Source organism: Anolis sagrei, chromosome 1 (genome assembly GCF_037176765.1).
Source record: "Anolis sagrei isolate rAnoSag1 chromosome 1, rAnoSag1.mat, whole genome shotgun sequence".
NCBI lineage: Eukaryota > Metazoa > Chordata > Lepidosauria > Squamata > Dactyloidae > Anolis > Anolis sagrei.
In genome coordinates, this window is record NC_090021.1 from 240,405,614 (window position 1) to 240,427,635 (window position 22,022).

Genomic DNA, 22,022 nt, shown 5'->3' on the forward strand with positions numbered 1-22,022 from the left:
TTTCAATGGGAAGTGTGGGCCCGCTTTTGGCTGATGAAATAGGATTGTTGTTGTTGTGTGCTTTCAAGTCATTTCAGACTTAGGTTGACCCTGAGTGAGGGCTGGGTAAATGACCTTGGAGGGCTGTATCTGGCCCTCGGGCCTTAGTTTGAGGACCCCTAATCTACACTGTAACATTGATATGGTTTGACACTGTTTTACCTTCCATGGAATCCTGAGAGCTGTTGTTTGGGGAGGAACTAGTACTTCTGGGCAAAAAAGGCTAAGGACCTTGTAACACAGGAGCCGCTTCCACACAGCTGTATAAATCCACACTGAACTGGAATATATGGCAGTGTGGACTCAGATAATTTATGCCTTTTTAGGCTATCTTAATTTCTATTACAAGAAACACAGTAACGCAATAAGGAGGCCTTAACAAATCTTTGGCCCTCCACACAGCTCTATATCCCAGAATATCAAGGCAGGAAATCCCACATTATCTGCACTTGGTCTCAGATAACCCAGTTCAAAGCAGATATTGTGGGATTTCCTGCCTTGATATTCTGATATATACAGCTTTGTGGAAGGGCCCTACATCTCATAGCTATTGCTATTAAATTGTGCCAAACTGCATTAATTCTACAAGTGGGGGCCCTTCCACACAGCCCTATATCCCAGAATATCAAGGCAGAAAATCCCACATTATTTGAGTCTGGACTCAAGATACCCCAGTTCAAAACAGATATTCTGGGACATAGGGCTGTGTAGAAGGGCCCGTAGATGCACAATTAATCTCTCAATAGCCACTCTGACCATCTACACTGAGGCCTCTTTCATACAGCTGAATAAAATCCCACATTTTCCGCTTTGAACTGAAATAAATGGCAGTGTGGACTCAGATAACCCAGGGCTCTTCCACACAGCCCTATCTCCCAGAATGTCAATCCCACATTTTCGGCTTTGAACTGGGTTATGAGTCCACACTCGGATAATGTGCAATTTCCTGCCTTGATATTCTGGGATACAGGGTTGTGCAGAAGGGCCCCCAGTTCAAAGCAGATATTGAGGGATTTTCTGCCTTGATATTCTGGAATATAGGTCTGTGTGGAAGGGCCCTGACATAGAATTCAAATTATCAAAGAAGGCAACACACATTATTTGCTTTGAACCTGATTATGGGAGTCTAAACTGCCATATAATCCAGTTTAAAGCAGATAATCTGGAATATATGGCAGTGTAGAAGGGGTCCACATTCACTTGAGACTACTACTATAATGAAACTCAGGAACTATTATTATTATTATTATTATTATTATCATTATTATTATTATTATTGGGTTGATCTGTGTTTGTATGGACTGTATGGCTATGCTCCAGAAGCATCCTTTCCTGACGTTTTGCCTGCATCTATGGCAGGCATCCTCAGAGGTTGTTGTTGTTGATGATGTTTGGTGATATTTTATGATCAGTTGCTTTGAGTGTCCTGCAGGACAGTTAAATTGGGGTAAAAGGTGCGATGCAATACTACCTTTAGCCACTATGTATGTCCCCTTAGGCTCCACCTCTCAAGAACATTGTTGGTGAATCGCTTACTTCAAAAGTTGAGCCTTTTTTTTTTAATAGATGAGCCTTTTTGGATAAATGAGTAAGTAGACAGTCTGTATATACATTTACAAACTTGATGTAACAAATTGTTCAACTGTATGTGTGTATTCATATGTGTTGTTTGTAGACCCAACCACCTGACGAAGGCTCTTGTGAGTCGAAATCGGTTGCAGGTTGGAGTTGAGTCGTGTGACTACTGGAGTCTACTCGTATGCAATAAAGAATAAGATTTATTATCATTCAAGGACTATTAATCACACGAAGGTTTTGTTTCATACTTCAAGAGAAGAAGCAGTTGTTTCTGCTTAATATGAATGTGGCAGCTCTGTGTTTTGTTGATATGTGTATTTGTAATGTATACATTGAGTTAATTTAGATACTTTCACATTACGACAATCAGTGGATTTTGGTCTCCAAAGGTTTTCCCGACATGAAGTCCAGTCATGTCCGACTATGGGGTGTGGTGCTCATCTCAATTTCTAAGCTGAAGAGTCGGCGTAGACACCTCCAAGATCATGTGGCCAACATGACTGCATGGAGTGCCGTGGGGTACAAATAAATATAATAATGATGATAATAATTTCTTACCCGCCTTCCCTCAACCTAGTACACAAATAAAACCATCTGAACACACGTATCCTCTAAAGCAGTGTTTCTCAATGTGGTTTTTCAGATATTCCCAGAATTCCTGATTATTATTATTGGCCGAGGTGGTTGGGGCTTCTGGAAGTTGGGAGCCCAAACCTTTAACCCAGGCATCCTCAAACTGCGGCCCTCCAACTCCCAGAAGCCCTAGCCAGCTTGCTCAATGACCGGGAATTCTGGGAGTTGGAGGCCAAAATAGCTGGAGGGCCGCAGTTCGAGGAGTCCTGCTTTAACCCCTGATGCTAAGGTAGATGTTGTAGTTTGTTGAGAAAGCGGCGCTCTCTGGCAGAGTACGCTTCAGACCTTGTCAAACGACAACTCCCATGATCCCATAGTAGGAGCCACGGGCGTGAGGAAACTGCGTCGTTTCTACAGGGGAGGTAGGCGCATCCCCGAGAGCGACACACTCCTTTTGTAAACAAGGCGCAGACTTCTTTGAGCACCCTCGACTCAGACCCGGCGCATGCGCAGGAGGAGGCTGAGAGGAGCGCGCCCGAAGGATTACCCCACGCGACGATTGGCTCGCAGCTCCCCCCCGCCCCCCCTTTCGTAGTACAGAAATAGAACAGCCCGACACTTCCGCCTCCTCTGGCCCGCCCACCGCGTACGATCACCCGGAAGTGGGACTTCCTTCTCTTCCGGGGCGGCCACGGCTTTGGCCTTCGCATCGGCCCGGCTTACTCTCCGTCCTCGCTAGATATTCTCTTCGTTTCTGCTGTCACCGGAGGCGGGGGCCGCGCGTGCGCATTGCGGTCCTGCTGTTGCCTCCTAACCTGGTAGGGTCCCCTCCTGACAGGTGAGGGGCAGGCCAGCTCTTTACGTATTCCTATGGGGCGGGCGCGGGGGGGGGGGGAGAGGTATGTTGTTGTTATGGAGTCGCCACAATGTGGAGGGAGAAGGAGAAAGGCCTTTGACTGTTGTGACTGTAGTCTAGCGCCATGTCGAAGGCCCCCTTTATAGAATTGGTTCCCGATTAAGAGGTATTTTCGTAGCAGGAAGGCTGTGTGTCTGTCTACACCAGGCATGGGCAAACTTGGGCCCTCTAAAGTGTTTTGGACTTCAACTCCCACAATTCCTAACAGCCGGTAGGCTGTTAGGAATTGTGGGAGTTGAAGTCCAAGACACCTGGAGGGCCCAAGTTTGCCTATTCCTGGTCTGCACTGTGGAAATAATAGATATTGTTGCCTGAATGCATTGCCCCAATGGCTTGGTCCCACAGCCAGGTCCTCACCATCCTTCTGAAGAACAGGAGGGAGGGGGCTGATCTCATATTGCCAGGAAGGGAGTTCCATAGCCGGGGGTCAATCACTGAGAAGGCCCTGTCTCTCATCCCTGCCAAACGTGCCTGTGATGGTGGTGGGACCGAGAGCAAGGCCTCCCCAGAAGACCTTAGTTTTCGTGGTGGTTCGTAAAGGGAGATGTGTTTGAACAAGTAAACTGGGCCGGGGTTGTTTAGGGCTATCTAAAATACATAGATGCACCAACAGTGACCTCTTTTTAAACTGCTTTTCAACACAAAAGTGAGTTTGAAGTATTCTTGAACACAGGTTCATGTTACCTGCATCAATTATCAGTATTAACTCACTCCCTTGGTATCATTTATCTAATTTTACTAATATCTCTTCGAGTATTTAAGGGTAATGTCATAAATGTCTCTGTTAACTTCTAATATTTGACATGTTGGTTCTTTTTCTATGCAGTGGTAGTAATCTGCCAAGTACCAGTAGGAGGGAAAGTATACAAAACTCTTCTAGAAATGGCAGTCATCTACTAAATAACAACAGGAACAATTAAACAGTTGTATTGTATAAGCACCACCCCTTTTCAGCTACACATTTATTTAACCATGCTGCTCTTTTGACAGAACTAAATTTTAACCATGTTTCAGCCTGGTTTGCTCTTATGCTGCTGCTTTTTAAGGCTTACTGGTTTTCTCACACTCAGTTCCAGTGTTTAGCATCTGCAAACTATCGGCCACTTTTGTTTCTGATACTGGCCCAATCCCTAACCCAGCAATGGCTTCTTGTATTGTTTAGTTTTTCCATTTCTTCTTCCTTCCTCTGACTATGTGTGTGTATATATATATATAAACATATTTTAGATCACATCCTTTGGCAGGGTAGGCTGTTTTTGTTGTTTTACTTGTAGAGTTCTGTGTCCATTGTTTACACTATAAACAATCACAGTTGGGAGGAAAGATTATTTAAATGTAGGTGTTTGTCAGTCTTCATTTTTCAGTCACTAAATCCTGGAAACTGTTTAGTCTCTCACATTCTTTGTACAATATGCCTTAGAGTTTTCATTATAATCCTTTTATTGCTATCTTTTAAAACCCAAATATTTCTAGGCTTCCTTTATCACATGAAATTCTTGTGCAGTACTGAGTATAAATAGTTCATAATTTTTATAAAATGGATACATGAGTAATATTCAACTATTTTGTTATATAATATCCATTTTTTAAACAAAAGATCTAAATGCAGACAGTGATGTTATCTAAATCAGACTAGTTTTAGATAACATTATTGTCTGTATTTAGATTTTTTTAAATGAAGAAGGTGCTTGGAGTAGAAGGTGGTAAGATAGGGTAGACAAACTAAAGTATTTATAGCAGTTAGGTAATGCTGCCAGAAAAAATTGAGTAGATTTTTGCCTCAGTGTCTTGTGTTTTGAATGCAAGGCACTGAATTCCCTTCCCTGAATTCTGCACATCTGATAGCAGGGCAGGCTTTTTCAATATCCTCCTGATGTCAGTAGTATGTTTTACTGAGTAACAATAGCTGAGAATCCTTTGTCTCAGCCTCTTTCTCTCTTCCATCTAATTATGTACCTGTTAAACATTTCATTCTAATCTAAAAAACAAAAACAAAAAACAAGATGAAGGTTTTACTTCGTAAATAAATGGGAGATGGCAAAGGCTTGAGGCTCAAGTCTTCTTTTTTACTTCTGCTTCTCTCTACATTAGTGCTACTAAAGCCTTTCTGCTTATAGCCGTTTTCTTCTAACTTGTTGATGAGCAAGAGCAGACCCCTTTTGTCTTTTAGCAACTGGTTAACAAGAAGAACTCAATTAAAAAGTAGGGTTGTAAAATGGAAGGGAAAAAGCAATTTCTTAGTGAGAAATTGAAAAGCCATCTCTCCAAGTTTTGTGAATCTGGTTTTAAAAGGAGGTGTGTGTAGGGCCAGGATTTACCAAGGAAGTGAAGACAATGTAGTTTTTCAGACATAATGATGTTGGGTTTTTGTACCTTGCATTTCTTTATTGATTGAGACCCAAGGAAATCTGTAGAGATCTCAGAATTACTTAAACAAAACTGTCTGCTGTATTAGGCCTTTTGTAAGAGGAACAGACTGCCACTTGCTTTGTGGGAAGGCAAAGGCATCCTGTATATATTCAGAAGTAGAGTTACTGTATTGTTTCTGGATAGGTTTGTTTGGGCATATACCCATATTTACTCGAGTCTAATGTGCCATCAAATCTTATGCGCACCTCAATTTCCAAAACTCTGAAACAAAAAAGGTATTTGTTGGCAAATGTAATGCTCAGCGGCAAAAAGTGCACTCTTTATAATTTGGACAAAAAGGTGTACATTATAATGGTTGCTTTCTTATAATTCCATCTTTAAAAACAGAAGTGTTAGAACACCAAAGCTTTTAGTGGAAAAGAAAACATTGGGGTGCATCTATGGTGTAGAATGAATGCTGATGCCTCACCAAACTACAAATCCCAACATAGCATAGCATTGAGCCAAGGCAAATATATTAGAAATTATGTCCCTCAAATAGGAGCTACAGGTGCTCCTGAAGTAGCTTTTCCCTTTGGCTTTGGCTCAGCACTAAGATTACCATATAATGCTAATCTAATGCGCATCCTAATTTTGGGGAGGTTATTTAGCCACAAAGATAAGCATTAGATTTGAGTAAATGTGGTAGTTCTTGGATCCTTGTTACCATAGACCAGTGGTTCCCAACCTGTGGTCCATAGACCACCAGTGGTCCGCAAGAACTAAAATATGGTCCGTGGCCTCAATGTTACTACACCATTGCAACGAAAGTGACTGGTCTCACAAATCCCTCTTATACTGCTGAGGCTTATTAAATATGGTTTTCTGTGGGCGAGGAGATGATGACTACTGGGTGGCATATGTTCTGTATTAGAAACTAGAGCTGATGTGATATATCCAATGTAATTTTCTCAATCAGTACCTCAAATAACCAAACCGAATCTAAAGTTGACCAAAAACTGATTTGTAGCCCTTTTGGTACTAATGTTAGAGAGTGATCCCTGGTCAAAAAAGGGCTGGGAACCAGTGCCATAGACAGATCTCTATGATCACAATACCTCTGTCAAGGAATTGCTTCAGTTAATTAACATGACAAAGCTAGTAAAAGGTACACCATGACAGTGGACTTGCCTGAACTTCTTTAAACCTATTTAGAATTTCAGTTCTCATACATCTTCATATGTCTTTAAAAGACTTTGAACCAATTCTTGATACATACACTTGTTCAGTTTGCATCTATATGGTCATAATGATTTAGACGTTGAATTCTGTGCTCTTTATAAATGTTTGCATTTTGCTTTTATCTTCTTGTAGGGAGCCAGTTCCAAATGCCCTGCAATGGATGATGATAGTCAGGATGAACTGATAAATAAGAATGCTGCAGTAGGCAAAGTTAAAAGAACAAACGCTCTGCTCTTCAGTGATGCAGGTAAGTGAAACTGTTCAGAAAGGTGTGGGTTTTTAAAAATTGTCAGCAGTTTACGGATTTTGTGTGAGTTTTTAAAAATTGTCAGTAGGTTGGACTAGATGGCCCATGAGCTCTCTTTCAACTATGATTCTAGGCATTTACAACAAGAAATTTGTCTATGGCGTCTTCTTGGCTATACAATTGTACAACATTTTATGGCGGCATAATTTTATTTTCTACTCAATTTAATGTGCGGACAGCAGCTTTACTTTAAATGAGGCCTCTAATTCCTTTAAAAATGTCAGTGATATTCAGTAAAATGTCAGCAGTATGCAGCCTGGTGACCCTCAGCTTAATTTTGAAAGGTCTTCACTTTGTCAGATTTGTGTTTTTCCTGATGCCTGGCGTCAGGAAAAAAAGAGAGATAAGACAGAGAAAGAAGTGGCCCTGTCTGCTTTTATGTCTGCTCTTGGCCCAACACTGGCTTTGGCTCTGACTGCTGCTATTATGTGCTTCCCAACATATTACCCTCAAAGAAATGTGGACTTTGACAAGAAAAAGAAAAATGTACTTTTTAACCACATGCCCGTGTTGCATATTTGTAGTAATATGGTGTTTCATATCTGACTATTAATTTTCAGCATTGATGAAGACAATTTTTATTGCTAATTGCCATTAAGTCAACTTATAATGGCCTATAAATGAGAACTGTTGTTTTCTTGATTGAGTCTTCTTACTCCGCCATTTTTTTCTTCTGCTTACTAAACACTATTGTCTTTCCTAACACCTTGTGATATATCCAAATTACAATGGTTTGAGGTTAACGATTTTGGCTTTTAGGGAGAGTGCAAGCTTGACTTGCTCTATGACCCATTTATTTGTCTATGGTATTTATAAAACATTTCTGCAGCATCACATTTGAAATCAGTTGATTCTCTTCCTAACAGCTGTATTTGGAATATATGTAAGCCAAAACATATAGCCCTTCCTGGCAACTGTTCATGGGACCGTGTTGTATGAGCATTCATTTCAATTCTCCTCTTGTTTGCTCTTGTTTGAAAGAGAGCTCCGATGGCAGTACTGCAGATTCAGATGACACAGGCAGCGGGGAAGAGGATGATATTGATGAAGATGGAGGTGAAGAGGATGAAGAAGGTGAAGATGAAGATCTAGAAGGTGATTATAATGAACCTCTTCAGTTATGTTCATTAGTCCCTAATGGCATGATGTGGAACTATGGAACAGATCCAAGATTGAGAAATCAGCTGAAACATTTGAGACCAAAGGATACCATTCTTTGAAAGATTGCAAGCTTGATATCAGGCATGTCCCTTACAAATAATGTTAGTTGAAGGTTCATTTAAGTGACTGGTTCCTGATCAACCAGTGAAATTTGTGACTGAACAGCTTGTCATCAATAGTCCTAATGTTCTGACCTTTACACAAACCGGGTTTTACTATGCAGGTTCTTATTAACATAGTATATTTATTTGTTTGGCTTCTTGTACAGTTCAAAGTGTACACCATGGATGGGCATGCTGTGGAGATTCTCGGGCTAGTCTTCTGACTTACAGGTTTTTTGTGAGCGTTGGTACCGTGTGATTCTAAGGATGTAATATTCAAGTACCTTTCCTTGCTATTCCAAAAATGTATTCAGCTTTTGCTTCTCTTCAGAGTGATACAGCATGCTAACATTCACATCCAAAATGTATTATGTGGATTTAAATACCAGAATGTTTTTTCATTGTTTCTTAAGATTCTGAGGAGGAGGAGGAAGAGGAGGAGGAAGAGGAAGACGAGGATGAAATGACTAATGAGCAACCATCTTATTCAGATAAAGCAAAACCACAATTGAATGGAGGAGTTGCGTCCTCTTCAGATGAAGATGCTGAAAACTGCCCAATATGCCTCAATACATTCAGGGATCAGGCAGTTGGAACACCTGAGAATTGTGCCCATTACTTCTGCTTGGATTGTATAGTCGAGTGGTCTAAAGTAAGAGGTTTATTTATTTACTTTAACTTTTAAAAGCCTGGGCATCTGGCTTCTTTGTATTAACATCGCATGGGGACAGTGTATTAGGAATGATCCTCTAGAATTTCCCTTAGAATGCTTATACAATGGCGAGGGCACAATCAAACAGCTTGTCTGTCAAGTTGCTTAGTAGCCTGTATTTTGGGTCACAAAGGTGAAATCGGGTTTCGTGTAGCAATGAAGTGAACATGTTCTACTTCAAAAAGCATCAAAACTCGAAAGTGCCAGTTTCAAGCTTCTAATATGTCATGGCAGACACTGTAATAAATCACACAAAATCAAGTTAGTCGTGGCCATATATAGTCATAAGCTCTTTGTAACAGATCAGTTGTAGAATCAATGTTTAGTTTTCACAAAAACTCAACTCAGTAGCTCTTATCATGTCTTTCTGACCCTTCTCCCTCCTGGTTAAGCCTCTTTTATCTGAAATGCTAGAGGCCAGAAGTGTTTTAGATGTCAGAATTTTTGAATTTTATTTTGGAGTATTTGTGAAATATCAGGAATCCAGGTATCCCACCAGTTCATAGATTTTCTTGCCTCTCTCAAGTTATGTCTCTCTCTCTAGCTTCATATCTCATTCATTCGCTGCTTCTGTCTGAGATGCGAGGCTGGAGAAAGACTGAGGATCTGAGGGACTGAGGATATAAGGGACCTGATATTCAGGGGGGAAATACAGTCATGCACAGGAGATAATTGTATAAAATTTGAGAATCCATAGGTTTTGGTATCCATGAGGGTCTTGAAACCAAGCCCCAGCAAATATCAAAGGCCCATTGTATTCTCATCTCATACTTAAAAGTTTGTTTATTTTAGTTATTTGTTTTATGTTTCACCTTTCTCCCAAATGAGACTCAAAGTTTACAGTTTAGCCAGGTGATTCATATGTGACCATTTGGGTAGTATTAAAACTGAACTTTTGTTTTATCTTGGTACAAAGCTAAACACCTGATTTCCACTGTCTCTGCTTCTTCTCCTAAATAGGAACTTACTATTCTCATTCTTTTTTACAGAATGCCAACTCTTGTCCAGTGGATAGGATTATTTTCAAGTCTATCTGTGTTAGAGTACGCTTTGGTGGAGAAATCTTGAAGAAAGTAAGTTTTGTTTTGACTTAGCAAAACTCAGAAATCATATTTCTTACAATTTATGCAGACCTTTTAAAAATAACTTCTGGTTGTTTTTTACCTTTAGCTTTTTAATACACACACACACAAACCACCACCACCACCCTGGATTTAACTGTCTGTTGCTTCCTGTTTCTGTTTTGAAACCTTTTTTTTAAAAAAATTACCGTATTGAAAGAAATCACTCAGTTGTATAGATTAATTCATCTGGAAAAAGCTTAAGTTTTTCAGGGCTCTGGTTTTATGAAATAAAGGTATTCTTTGTTGGTTCTGTTTGATCAGTTAGCAGGACTGTTTATGTATGGTCTCTAATTACATCTTTAATTTTATGATGCATTTTTCCTTAAGTTCACTTTCGGTGATTTCTGTGCCATTAGAGGAATCCATGTTAAAAATGCCTTGTACTAAGTTTCTCTCATTGCACATTATGTTACCCTCCAATTCAAATATTTTTTGAAGATAAAGCAGCTCAGATGAATTTGAAGGAAACTTGCATGACTGGGGATTTTGTCTTAACTAAATTTTATGCTTCCAGCAATATACCATAATAAAACAAATATAAAACGAACAAGTTCACACCTAGAGTGAATTGGTGCCAGTCCATGATTGCCAGTACCTGGAGAGTTTCCAGAAAAGAAAGAGACAATTGTGCTTAACAGATATAAATTTAGTGGTGGGAAGAAAAATATGCTGGTCACCCCACATATGATAGCTAGAAAGATGCTGTATTAGGCTAAATATTTAATTTCAGAAGTGATTACAAACTTTGTTACTAGCATGAAGATGCAAACTTTCCTAAGAATGTGCAACTTTTATTCAGATTCCAGTTCAAAATACAAAGTCTCAGGAAGATGAGGTAGAAGATGATCCAACTTTTTGTGAAGTATGTGGCCGAAGTGACAGAGAGGATCGACTGTTGCTTTGTGATGGTTGTGATGCTGGGTAAGGAACTTTGCTTCTGAAAATTACCCCAGTTCCTGAATGTTTTGTGTTTGTAATTTCTCCCAGCTACTTCCTCCTTTTGTGTTTACTGCCTAAAACTCTGCAGAGTGACCTTATGTTTTAGAGGTCGTTTTTCTTTTCTGACCCTGTCACACTCTGCCAAACTCTCCTCCAGGCTGTCCTGTCTGGATATACTCAGAAAATGCCAGGTGTGCTTTCTTCTTTATGGATTTAGGCTCTCCTTTTGAAACCTTTATTTTTAGAAGTTCATTTACTTGTCTTAGTACTACCATCATTTAATGCCAAAATAAACTTAAGAATTTGTTGGGATTTGTGTGCTGAGGATAATTATGTAGTATAGAATTAAGTATTAACTGTTCTGTGTCTGTAGTCTTCTTTAAATGCCACAAAAGGAGATTTCAATTTAGGAATCTAATCTTACTCTTTATTGATTATACATACGTAAACTGCCCCAGATTTGTTTTGAAGAGAAGACATAAATAATAAATAGAAGCAAATAGTGCTCCTCTTGGCTTTGGAAGTAATTGTACAGTCTTACTTGCTTATAGGATGGCTTTGCATCCTTGCGGAAAGAGATGTGGTATTTCTTTCACCCTCATTCCTCTTGAAAACACATTGTGTGTATGTTTTAGATACCACATGGAGTGCCTTAATCCACCACTGAGTGAGGTACCTGTGGATGAATGGTTCTGTCCACTGTGTGCACCTGCAAATGCTGCACCTGCTGATATTGGCAAGTATTTTATTCATAATGCATTTTGAAGCTTACACAGAATAGAAAACAGTTTTCCTTTCTTCCCTAGAGTTTGGGCAACATTTAGAGGTATTTAAAAAGATTTCTGCTAGGGCAATAATAAAAATGAGCAATACCACAACAGGTTTCATTCTTGTTCATGGTACCACTTCAGGTAACGTTAGTGGGCCATGTTGGGTGAGTGGGCTTATAAACAGTAGACCCTCTCCATAAATGTACAGCATAGTAGTCCTCTTGCAGCAGTGTAACCAATACAAGCAGCCACAAAACGATCAACAGAACAAAAACTCACAGACTTACAGAAGCCTTCCTTTGGAGGCTTCTTTCTTGTAACAAAAATAACATAGTTTCAGCACTCTTCGTTCCTTGCTTCCTTGCTCTTGGCAGGTGTGCAGCTTCAGCTTCGCTCACACAGAACCTTTACTTTACTCAGTAGCTTCACACAGGAACCTTGCACAGGACTTACACAGAGTTCAAACACAGACACTCTAACACAGCTTAGACACGCAGCCTCTAACACAAAGCTTCGAACACAAAGGCTTCTCACACACAGGCTGATCACTCTACATGCGCACCTGCTTATATTACCACCCTACTGGTTTTGCTTAGTCATTGCAATTTAACCCTTTCAGTGTTTGACCTATATTTTTGTAATTAAAAATACATTGTTAATTTTCAATATTTCTGTTAGGCTGATGCTCATTACACAAAGCAGTTAAATCTAGTGAAAACATACCGAGTGCATCGCATTAGTGGAAACAGTTTTATCTCAATTTGCTTATTTCAGTTGGATTTTAGATGAGATTGTTGTCTTGAAATGGGAAACTGGAGAATTCTAAATGAAAAGGGTTTCTTGATTTCAGAATCTTTGCAGTTTGCTCTGGAGATTTAGGAGAAATCCTGGATTTGGTTTGCTAGAAAGATGTTCAGATACTTGTTGAAGCACAGCTGACAACTTACGCACAGATCTTGTTTTAAGAAACAGACCGTGTGAGTGAAGAAGAGGTTGCATCCCTTATAGCTGATGTAATTCCCACTACCAGTCGACTGCGTCCTAGTGTCCGAACGCGAGCTATAGCTAGAACACGGCAGAGTGAACGTGTGCGGGCGACAGTAAACAGAAATCGGATAACCACTGCACAACGAATTCAGGTATTATGTGGTATAGGGATGAAACAAATTAAATTATTGCCCCATTCTTTACGTATGTAAATTATAAATCTTGGCCAGTGTGAAAAGAATGAATTTGTGGAATGATTAACACTGTGACTTGTAATTATGAACTGGGAGAATCTGCCAGGAAGCAGTTATTTGAAAATTCCATTAAAATGTACGAAAGCTGTAAGAAAGCATTGCTGGAGGTGTTGCTTGGCTCATATTTATTTCTCTGATTTGTATACTTAAAATATATATTCATTTGGCATAGGATGAATTCCAAAAGAACAGTGAAGCAGTATGCTTTTATGGAATGAAATCCAAAGTCTAATAGTTATTAAGACCAGCATGAGAGCTTTTAGGGACCACAAGCCTGCTGTGGTTTGTGGAGGTATTATGAACATCCCCAGGAACTAAGGGTATGAGTTAGTCATGTTTGGGTGACTGTGATTAGCTCTGCCTCCTTAGTCCACAAGTTTCTTCTTATGTTGAGATATACATATCCCCATTTGCAATATATATGCTTTCTCTACTGGCAACAAAGATCCGCCTAGTCAAAGCCATGGTATTCCCTGTAGTAACCTACGGATGTGAGAGCTGGACCTTAGGGAAGGCTGAACGAAGGAAGATCGATGCTTTTGAGTTGTGATGTTGGAGGAAAGTTCTGAGAGTGCCTTGGACTGCAAGAAGATCCAACCAGTCCATCCTCCAGGAAATAAAGCCCGGCTGCTCATTGGAGGGAAGGATACTAGAGACAAAGCTGAAGTACTTTGGCCACATCATGAGGAGACAGCAAAGCCTAGAGAAGACAATTATTCTGGGGAAAGTGGAAGGCAAAAGGAAGAGGGGCCGACCAAGGGCAAGATGGATGGATGGCATCCTTGAAGTGACTGGACTGACCTTGAAGGAGCTGGGGGTGATGACGGCCGACAGGGAGCTCTGGCGTGGGCTGGTCCATGAGGTCACGAAGAGTCGGAGACGACTGAACGAATGAACAACAACAACAAATGCTTTCTATAACAAACAATGGTGTACTGAAGCACTACTGAAAATGAAGCTGTAATAAAGTCCGTCGGCTTTTCCATGTTAAAATTGAACAAGGAATTGTTGCCAAAAACAGTCTCGGCTTCTTCCTGTGTATGTTAAAATGCCCTGAAGACATCAGATCCTGTCTGATCTTTGAAGCTATGCAGGATCAACCCTGGTTAGTATTTGAATGAAAGACCACCAATGATTACCAAGTGCTGTAGGCAATATTTCAGATGAAGGCATTGGCAAACCACCTCTGTGTATTCCTTGTCTAAGAAAACTTGCCTGAGGTGACTTGAAGGAACATACACAGGCCAGAGAGAGAAACAGCTTTGTTCAGTGGCTAATATTAAAGTTATAATGCTTTATTGTGTATGTGCTATCACTATGAATTAATATGGAAATTCAGGGGATGGATAATTCTAATATTGGTGGAGGTATCACAAAATAATAAGCTAGTTATATAGGAGTTTATATGGACTTCTGTTTTCTTGAGAAGGCAATAGGTACATTGGTCTGGTTCACTTTTTATAATTTTAACTCTCAGATGTCAAGTGAAAATGGCTTGTTGGAAAGTTTCTTGTGGTGATGATGGTTATTATGTGCCTTAAGTCATTTCTGCGTATGGCAATCCTAAGGTGAATCCGCCACATGGTTTTCTTGGCAATATCTGTTCAGATGGGACTTGTTCAGATGGGGTTGAAGCTAAGATAGTGTGACTTGCACAGGGTCACCCAGTGGTATCCATGACTGAATGGGAATTTCAGCACGGGTCTCCATAGTCTTTAGTCCATCACCCAAATCGCTACTCTCATCCATGGAGGTGGATTTTGAATGAATGAAGAGGAAAGTTGGAAGGAGAGTTCTCTACCTTGCATGTAGTGCAGTTTTATACCACTTTTTGTTAGTTAAATGAGTAATTGTGACTATTGCCCTTGATTTTAGCATGTACCGAGGTACCTCATGTCTTCTCTTCTTGATGAAACAATTGAGGCAGTTGCCGCGGGACTGAGCACAGCAGTTTACCAGAGACCATTGATTCCTCGGTCCACAACCAAGAAGAAACGGAAAAGAGGTAATTTGCAGTTTGTATGAGACAATAAAAACTGCATTGCCTAACTATTATAATTTACTTAATTTTGAAACTTTTCTATTTCATGTTTATGCTTCTCAGTAGAATTCCTTTTCTATACAACTAAACAACTTTCTTAATGAAAGTGCAAACTTGGAACAATAAGTAAAAGATCAGAGAGAGGGGCACAGGAAGAACAGTATCTATACATCATTTTAAAACACAAAGGAACCAAAAGAGATATTATACATCAGGGGTTTTTTTTAAGACCGAAGAGTATTGGCAGATTCATACAAGTTTAAGATACGTTATGTTGGCAGTCAGTGGGTCCTGCAAAAACAAAGCAACTGTCACATATGCAAGCTTATTAATTATGTGGCACTTGAGATATTTCAGGTAATTGGTTCAGACATATGAATGCATCTGTAAATTTTATTTTGTTGGATAAATTAGCCATTTTGTAATCTCTTGTGCCTGTTGCAGACATATGATGAGAATGGAAATCATTATGATCTGGAAAGAAAGGCGTCGGGGCTTTTATGTGAGCAATCATTTTATTTAAAAGAAACTGTTCTGCAGATAGCTTTATAGTCTCAGAAGCATTGCCTGAATCTACCCCATATGGTTTAACTTACAAGGCATATGAATTTATTAGTGTGTGAGACCCTTTGCACATTTCCCATTTGTTCTTTTCAGAATAGAATTTCAATTTAGACTCTAATTTGATATATACAGTGCTGTATTTTGTTTTATTTCCATCACATTTGAAAGTTCACATTACAGAGGAGTAAAATTGCAGTTCATATTTGCTGAGCAAAATTCAGCAATCTTTTATTTTTTTTTCTCTAATTCAGGGAGGAGAAAGAAAACAGCAGGTAAAAAAACTCAAGGAAAATCATCTGCTGGAAAAAAGACTGGTGGAACATGGATTAAACGGCGCAAACGTCGAAAGCACAGAAGAGTGAAGAAAGTAAAAGTATGCTGTTGGATTATTTCTTACTGGTGCATAAATTAGTGTAGCCTAGTACCTTTCTTGCAATAATTCTGAAATAATCATTTTATTAGAGGAATGGAGAATGCACTTCATCTAGGTGAAAGCCCTGACCTTCACCTGGAGCTAAACTCTCGCCCATTTCCACAGGTGAAAACTGAAGTGACTGCTCGTTCCCGAATTGCAAAAACCCTTCGCCTTGGAAAACCTGTTCGTGGCACTTCAATCCCTTCTGTGTACAAACCAGTAGAACCCTCACTTGGCTTGATGAGAGCAGATATTGGAGCAGCCTCTCTATCAGTCTTTGGGGATCCCTTTGAGTTGGATCCATATAACAGGTAAGATTAAAACTGATTGGCTTATTATTCGTGGCATGCAATTACAAGAAAACCAATGGAATTCTATTTTTTATATAAAAAGGCATTAGCGCCAGAGAAAGTATTTTGTGACCAGGAGGGTAGGGTTCTAATGAGGTAAATATGCTAATCAAACTGGTCCTATTAGTAGGGAGTTATGCACCCAATATAAAACAAAAAAGCTTTTAATAGAAAATCAGCTCAAACTGCAGCAGAGCATGTAAGAAAAAGAGATGATTTAGATGGGGGGACACAAAATTAGATAGAAATGGACACAAAATTAGATAGAAATTGTTTTTTAAAAGTATAAGAAAGAAGGTAGATTGCCAGGATCTTTGTTGGAGGAATTGCAGCATTGGGAGCTAAATGACATTTGGAGAATACACAACCCAACTAGGAAAGAACTCATACTATTCTCACAAGCATGGCACCTGCCTCTAGCATAGATGTGGTATTTGGGACAAAGGAAATAGTGTACCAAGCAGAAAAGGTGGAATTGTTACCTAGGGTACTGGCAGATCTTAATCCCATATTGCTAAAACTAAAAGGGAGCAATAGGGTAGGAAAGCTCTGGAAAACAAATTATTATATACTGAAGGTTATTACAATTAAGGAGAAAATCTGAACTGGATAAAAAAATATTTGAAGGAGAACCTCAAATAGAGAATGGCAGAAAAGGTGGTTTGGGATGCAGGAAAATCAGTAATTAGAGGGCTACTAATCCAATAAAATACTATTTGGTACATGGGGAAAAGCAAACTACAATTAGAGCTATTATCCAAAATAAGGGGAAAGGGAAAAAAATAGAGAATAGCAAGATGAAGACAAGTGAAATACAGTCGAAAAATCTCTATCAACAGTACAAATTGTTAAATGCAAATTAAATTGAGATAAAAATAATGTATAATAGGCACATTTTTTTGAAAATGCTAATAAACCAGGGAAACTATTAGCATGGCAACTTAAAGACCAAAAAAGAAAGCAATTGATAATGAAAAGAAACAGTAAAGGGGAAATAATTGCATATATGAAGCGAATTCACAATATATTTGAAGCTTATTACAAAAATCTATATAAAAGGATACAACTATGATTACACAATACCTAGAAGAGACAAAAACCACAAAACTCACTGAGACCGTGAAATCAGAGCTAAATAAAGCAATCACACCAGAGGAATTAGTTAAAACAATAGACAAAATTAAACTAAATAAATCTCCTGGACCTGATGGATTCTTGGTCTTGTATTATAAGACATTTTTAAAAAAGTTAGTACCAATACTGGTTTCAATAATAATAATACTTTATTTTTAACCCGCCCTCTCTCCCAAAAGGGACTCAGGATGAGCTTCCATAAATGAAAATGGCAAACATTCAATATCACATACAATAATAAAATGAAAACATTCAATCATAAAATTAAAACAAGTTAAACAGCTTTGGCTAAAAGCATAGAAATCAGTCAGTCCGGCATCATATATAATACAATTAAACATTTAAAATCTGTATAAAGATGAAGAAATATAGCTCTTCAATAAATTAAGACAGTCATTGTCAATTTGGTCTATCCAGATGGAGTCAGTGGTAAATTATTCCTTCTCCTCTCCACAAGCTGGCGAGCAGTAATAGGTTCTTAATTCTTTTTTGAAGGAGAGGAGTGAAGGGGCTGTTTTAATTTAGGGAGGGAAGGAGCAGTCGTGGAGAAGGCCACCCCTCTCATGGGGGTTTTGAATAAGGTTTTGAGAAAATGAGAGCTGCCAGGATCTTGGTTCTAATCAACAATAGTACTGATCCCCCAAAAGACAGTGATATGGATCAGATCAAAAATGTAGACCAATATCATTATTAAATTGTGATTATAAAATATTTGCAGCAACTTTAGCAAATCGATTTAAGCAGATATTAACAAGGATACTACATTATGATCAAGCAGATTTTCTTCCAGGTAGGTATTTTAATCAGAATGCCAGGATGATTTTAAATATATTAGAAGTGGCAGAAAAAGATCCAAATAGAGATTTGGCACTATTTTTATTGACGCACCGAAAGCTCTTGATAATGTTAGTTGGGAATTTATAGGTAAGGTCTTGGAACGACCGGAGTGGGGGGTGGGGGGTGGGGGGGGCATCGCTTCAAAAGGGCAGTGGGGACAATATATTCAAATCAAAGAGCTAGATCAAAAATAAAAGGCCAACTATCAGACACTATTGAGATTCAGAAAGGGACCCGACAGGGATACTCCTTGTAACCTCTACTATTTTTCTTAGGGCTAGAGATATTAAACATTAGAATAAGAAAGGAGAGGGTTATTGAAGGCTTCACATTAAAAAGACAGAATTCAAAATTAGAGCTAATGACATGGTTTGTATTTTAACTAACCCACTATAGAGTGTGAAGAAACTTCTAGAGACAGTTAACCTTTATGGAAATTTATCAGGACTCTTTTTTTTTTTTTTGTCGTGTCAGGAGAGACTTGAGAAATTGCAAGTCGCTTCTGGTGTGAGAGAATTGGCCGTCTGCAAGGACGTTGCCCAGGGGACGCCCGGATGGTTTGATGTTTTATCATCCTTGTGGGAGGCTTCTCTCATGTCCCCGCTTGAGGAGCTGGAGCTGGAGCTGGTAGAGGGAGCTCATCCACCTCTCCCTGGATTCGAACCTGCGACCTGTCAGTCTTCTGTTCTGCCGGCACAGGGGTTTAACCCACTGCGCCACCAGGGGCTCCGTCAGGACTCATAATGAACAAGGATAAATCCAATATTTTAATTAAAATATAGGAACAAATAGTATTATGAAATTATGAAAAAATAGAATGTAAAGTGGTCTCAAAGGTAAAATATTTAGTACTTTGGCTCACGAATAAAAACATTAACTTATTCCAAAACAATTACGAAGGAGTTTGGTTAGAGATTTTAAAAAGACCTGATTAGATGGCAAAGGTTACCAACAACTTGGACAGGTAGGATTGTGGTGATAAAAATGATGGTACTCCCTAAAATGTTTTTCCTATTCCAAAATCTATCAATTATCAAAAGCACTAAAATATTTGATTAATGGAAAAAGGATCTCACCAAATTCATTTGCACAGGGAAAAGAGCCAGGATGGCATATAGAAACCTGATTGATGCAAAAGAGAAAGGGGGTTTAAACCTACTGGATCTCAGACATTACTATGAAGCAGCGGGTTGAGATGGCTGAAAAACTGGATAACACTAGAGAACCAAAGCGTACTTAATCTAGAGCAGTGGTTCTCAATCTGTGGGTCCCCAGGTGTTTTGGCCTACAACTCCCAGAAATCCTAGCCAGTTTACCAGCTGTTAATGTATATATTTTCCTGAGCGCCCCCCCCCCCAGGGGGTTGAGTAGGGCGGGGTACACATTTTCATAAATAAATAAATAAATAAATAAATGTTTTACAGAAGCTATACAACACCAGTCCTACTTGCAAAAATAGACAGATCTCAACAAGACAGGTGCTGGAGATGGGGAATGCAGAAAGGAACTTTCTTTCATGTGTGATGGTCATGTGAGAGCGTTCAAATATTCTGGAACAACATAATCCAGGAAACAAATAATACGTTAAGCAATAAGATTTTTAAAAAATCAGGGATGTGATTGTTGGGCTTATTTAGGGAAGGCGCCAACTGGGATGATAAAGAAATATGAATGAGATGGATACGATTGTGCTTTGTGTTTCTCGTTTCTTAGTAATGATGAGCTTCCTGTTGCAAACTCACCATTGAGCACCAAAAGAAGAGGTCTTTCTCAGTCCGCACTTAGATCTCATCGCCCTGTTGCTCGGCCAGTTGCTGTGGGCATTCCTGGGTAAGGCTGGTCAGGCGATCCTTTTCTTGCAGAATGAAAGAAGTCAGAACTGCTATTAGCAAAGTTCACTTTTTGCTTGTGGTCTCTCCTGTTGCTTAATTGCCTTATACATTGAAGCCCCAACTCTTTCTGTTGCCTTTGTAAATTAAAATTCAGCTCTCTTCATAAGCATGATTTGATTTCATCAGTTATTAAGGAGAACCCAGCATGGACAGTTATGAAAAGAATCTGTTCAGTTATAAAAAGGTTTAGATCCTGCCCAGTTTTTAGTATTGGATAAGCTACAACCTTTCAGTTCATTTCCAAGTTTGCCAAAATTGCAGATTGTCAATGTGAAGCTTCCTAACATGTGCCTTCATGATAAGTAATAGAAAATGTTAATCCTTTGAATATTTAGATTTGCATTGTTAACGTACAGACATATGTATATTGCACCTGTATGACATGCTGTTTCAAAAACTGCCTTGGTTGCTCACAAAGATATCAAATGTCTTTGGATAAATTGTCCAATATGTTGAAGCTGGAGGATGGCATTGCTGAATACTAACCTTCTGTGAAAAGTACATTGCTGCATACTTATTTCTATTCCTCATTTTCTTCATCCATTTTCTTATTCAGGCCTGAGCTACAAGTTTAAACAAAACAACATCTAATAAAAACGAAACACTCACAACAGTGTATATATTCACAAACACACTTAAATTAGGAGTGGAAAACACTTGGCTGCCAAGATGTTTTGGCAAACAAGTCCGTTAAGTCATGCACAGCATGGCAGTGAAGAGGGACTGTGGGTAGTGTGGTCCTAAAACACTCAGGAATCCTCTGATTTAAATGAATCCCAACATATCAGCATAGCATACTTGTCATACCTTGTATCATTACATTTTGCTCTATTTCTTTTTTCTTTCAAAATGCTCCATCACCCCATCATTGTTATGTGGTCTCCAGTCTATGCCAACACTATCCTAGGGTTTTCTTGATAAGGTTTTTTCAGAGGAGACATGAAATCTCTGTGGTCTTCCTCATAGGCTGAGAATGTGTTTTTCCAATGGTCATGCGGTGGGTTTCTTTACCTGAGTGGGGGTTTTGACATCAGGAGTCCTAGTACAGCACTCAAATGACAACAGCATTTTGGCTCAAAAGAATACTCCATGATGACTTCAAATTAGTTTTCAAAGGGCCAGTAGAACATTTTTAGGTCATATCTCTTTAAGAAGGTCCCGGAATCCTGGATCTGTTGGATTCTGTTGCAGTTGGAGGGCAAGGCAGGCCCCAGAGGCCTCTTCCAGGTCAAAGAAATAATGCATGTGAGTTAAGATCAAAATGGGAGGGGGGAAACAGAGACCTTGAGGAAGAAGAACTCAGTCCACCATTTGACCGTATTAGACTTTTAGGAGAGGGATTCAGTTCTGCCTCATCACCTGGAAAGTCGCATCCTTCTGTTTTGAAAGTGATTAACTTGCATGCCAAACATTAAGCTTTGCAAAAAAAAGAACAAAGGGCAAGGAAGAATATGGTGGTAGGAGACTAAATGAGCAAGGTTAATGGGGAAAATGTCCAATGATTGTAAACAATTTATTGATAGATTTAAATATATTACTCACAAGATGCCCTTTCAAGGCATTCCTTCAGTAGGGAATGAGGTATGGATGTGTGACAATGGCAGTTTCTAGAAAGGATTGGAAAGAAGTAAGAGGAGACGACTAGCTGCTTTATTTTGTGTCTGAGGCTGCCTGGGTGAAGAACGTGATCTTACTCTCCCATCTGCTTGAGTTCTCAGAATTCTAGCAAAAAAGACA

At 39.2% G+C, this 22,022-nt stretch overlaps 1 protein-coding gene across 3 annotated transcripts in view; it reads left to right on the plus strand.

The window, feature by feature from the left end:
• Window positions 1-2,841: 2,841 nt before the first annotated feature.
• The window catches only part of PHRF1 (PHD and ring finger domains 1), a 30,596-nt gene continuing 11,415 nt past the window's right edge, over window positions 2,842-22,022 (plus strand). The window contains exons 1-12 of one of the 3 annotated variants that reach the window (XM_060769469.2): window positions 2,842-3,028; window positions 6,830-6,944; window positions 7,986-8,099; window positions 8,680-8,918; window positions 9,968-10,051; window positions 10,902-11,023; window positions 11,677-11,777; window positions 12,778-12,950; window positions 14,928-15,057; window positions 15,909-16,030; window positions 16,196-16,383; window positions 20,107-20,223. In XM_060769469.2, the coding sequence (XP_060625452.2) occupies window positions 6,854-6,944; window positions 7,986-8,099; window positions 8,680-8,918; window positions 9,968-10,051; window positions 10,902-11,023; window positions 11,677-11,777; window positions 12,778-12,950; window positions 14,928-15,057; window positions 15,909-16,030; window positions 16,196-16,383; window positions 20,107-20,223 (1,481 nt within the window). In that variant the 5' untranslated portion in view covers window positions 2,842-3,028; window positions 6,830-6,853. The remainder of the gene's footprint in view (window positions 3,029-6,829; window positions 6,945-7,985; window positions 8,100-8,679; window positions 8,919-9,967; window positions 10,052-10,901; window positions 11,024-11,676; window positions 11,778-12,777; window positions 12,951-14,927; window positions 15,058-15,908; window positions 16,031-16,195; window positions 16,384-20,106; window positions 20,224-22,022) is intronic. The other 2 variants (XM_060769489.2, XM_060769480.2) reach the window with 2 other exon arrangements.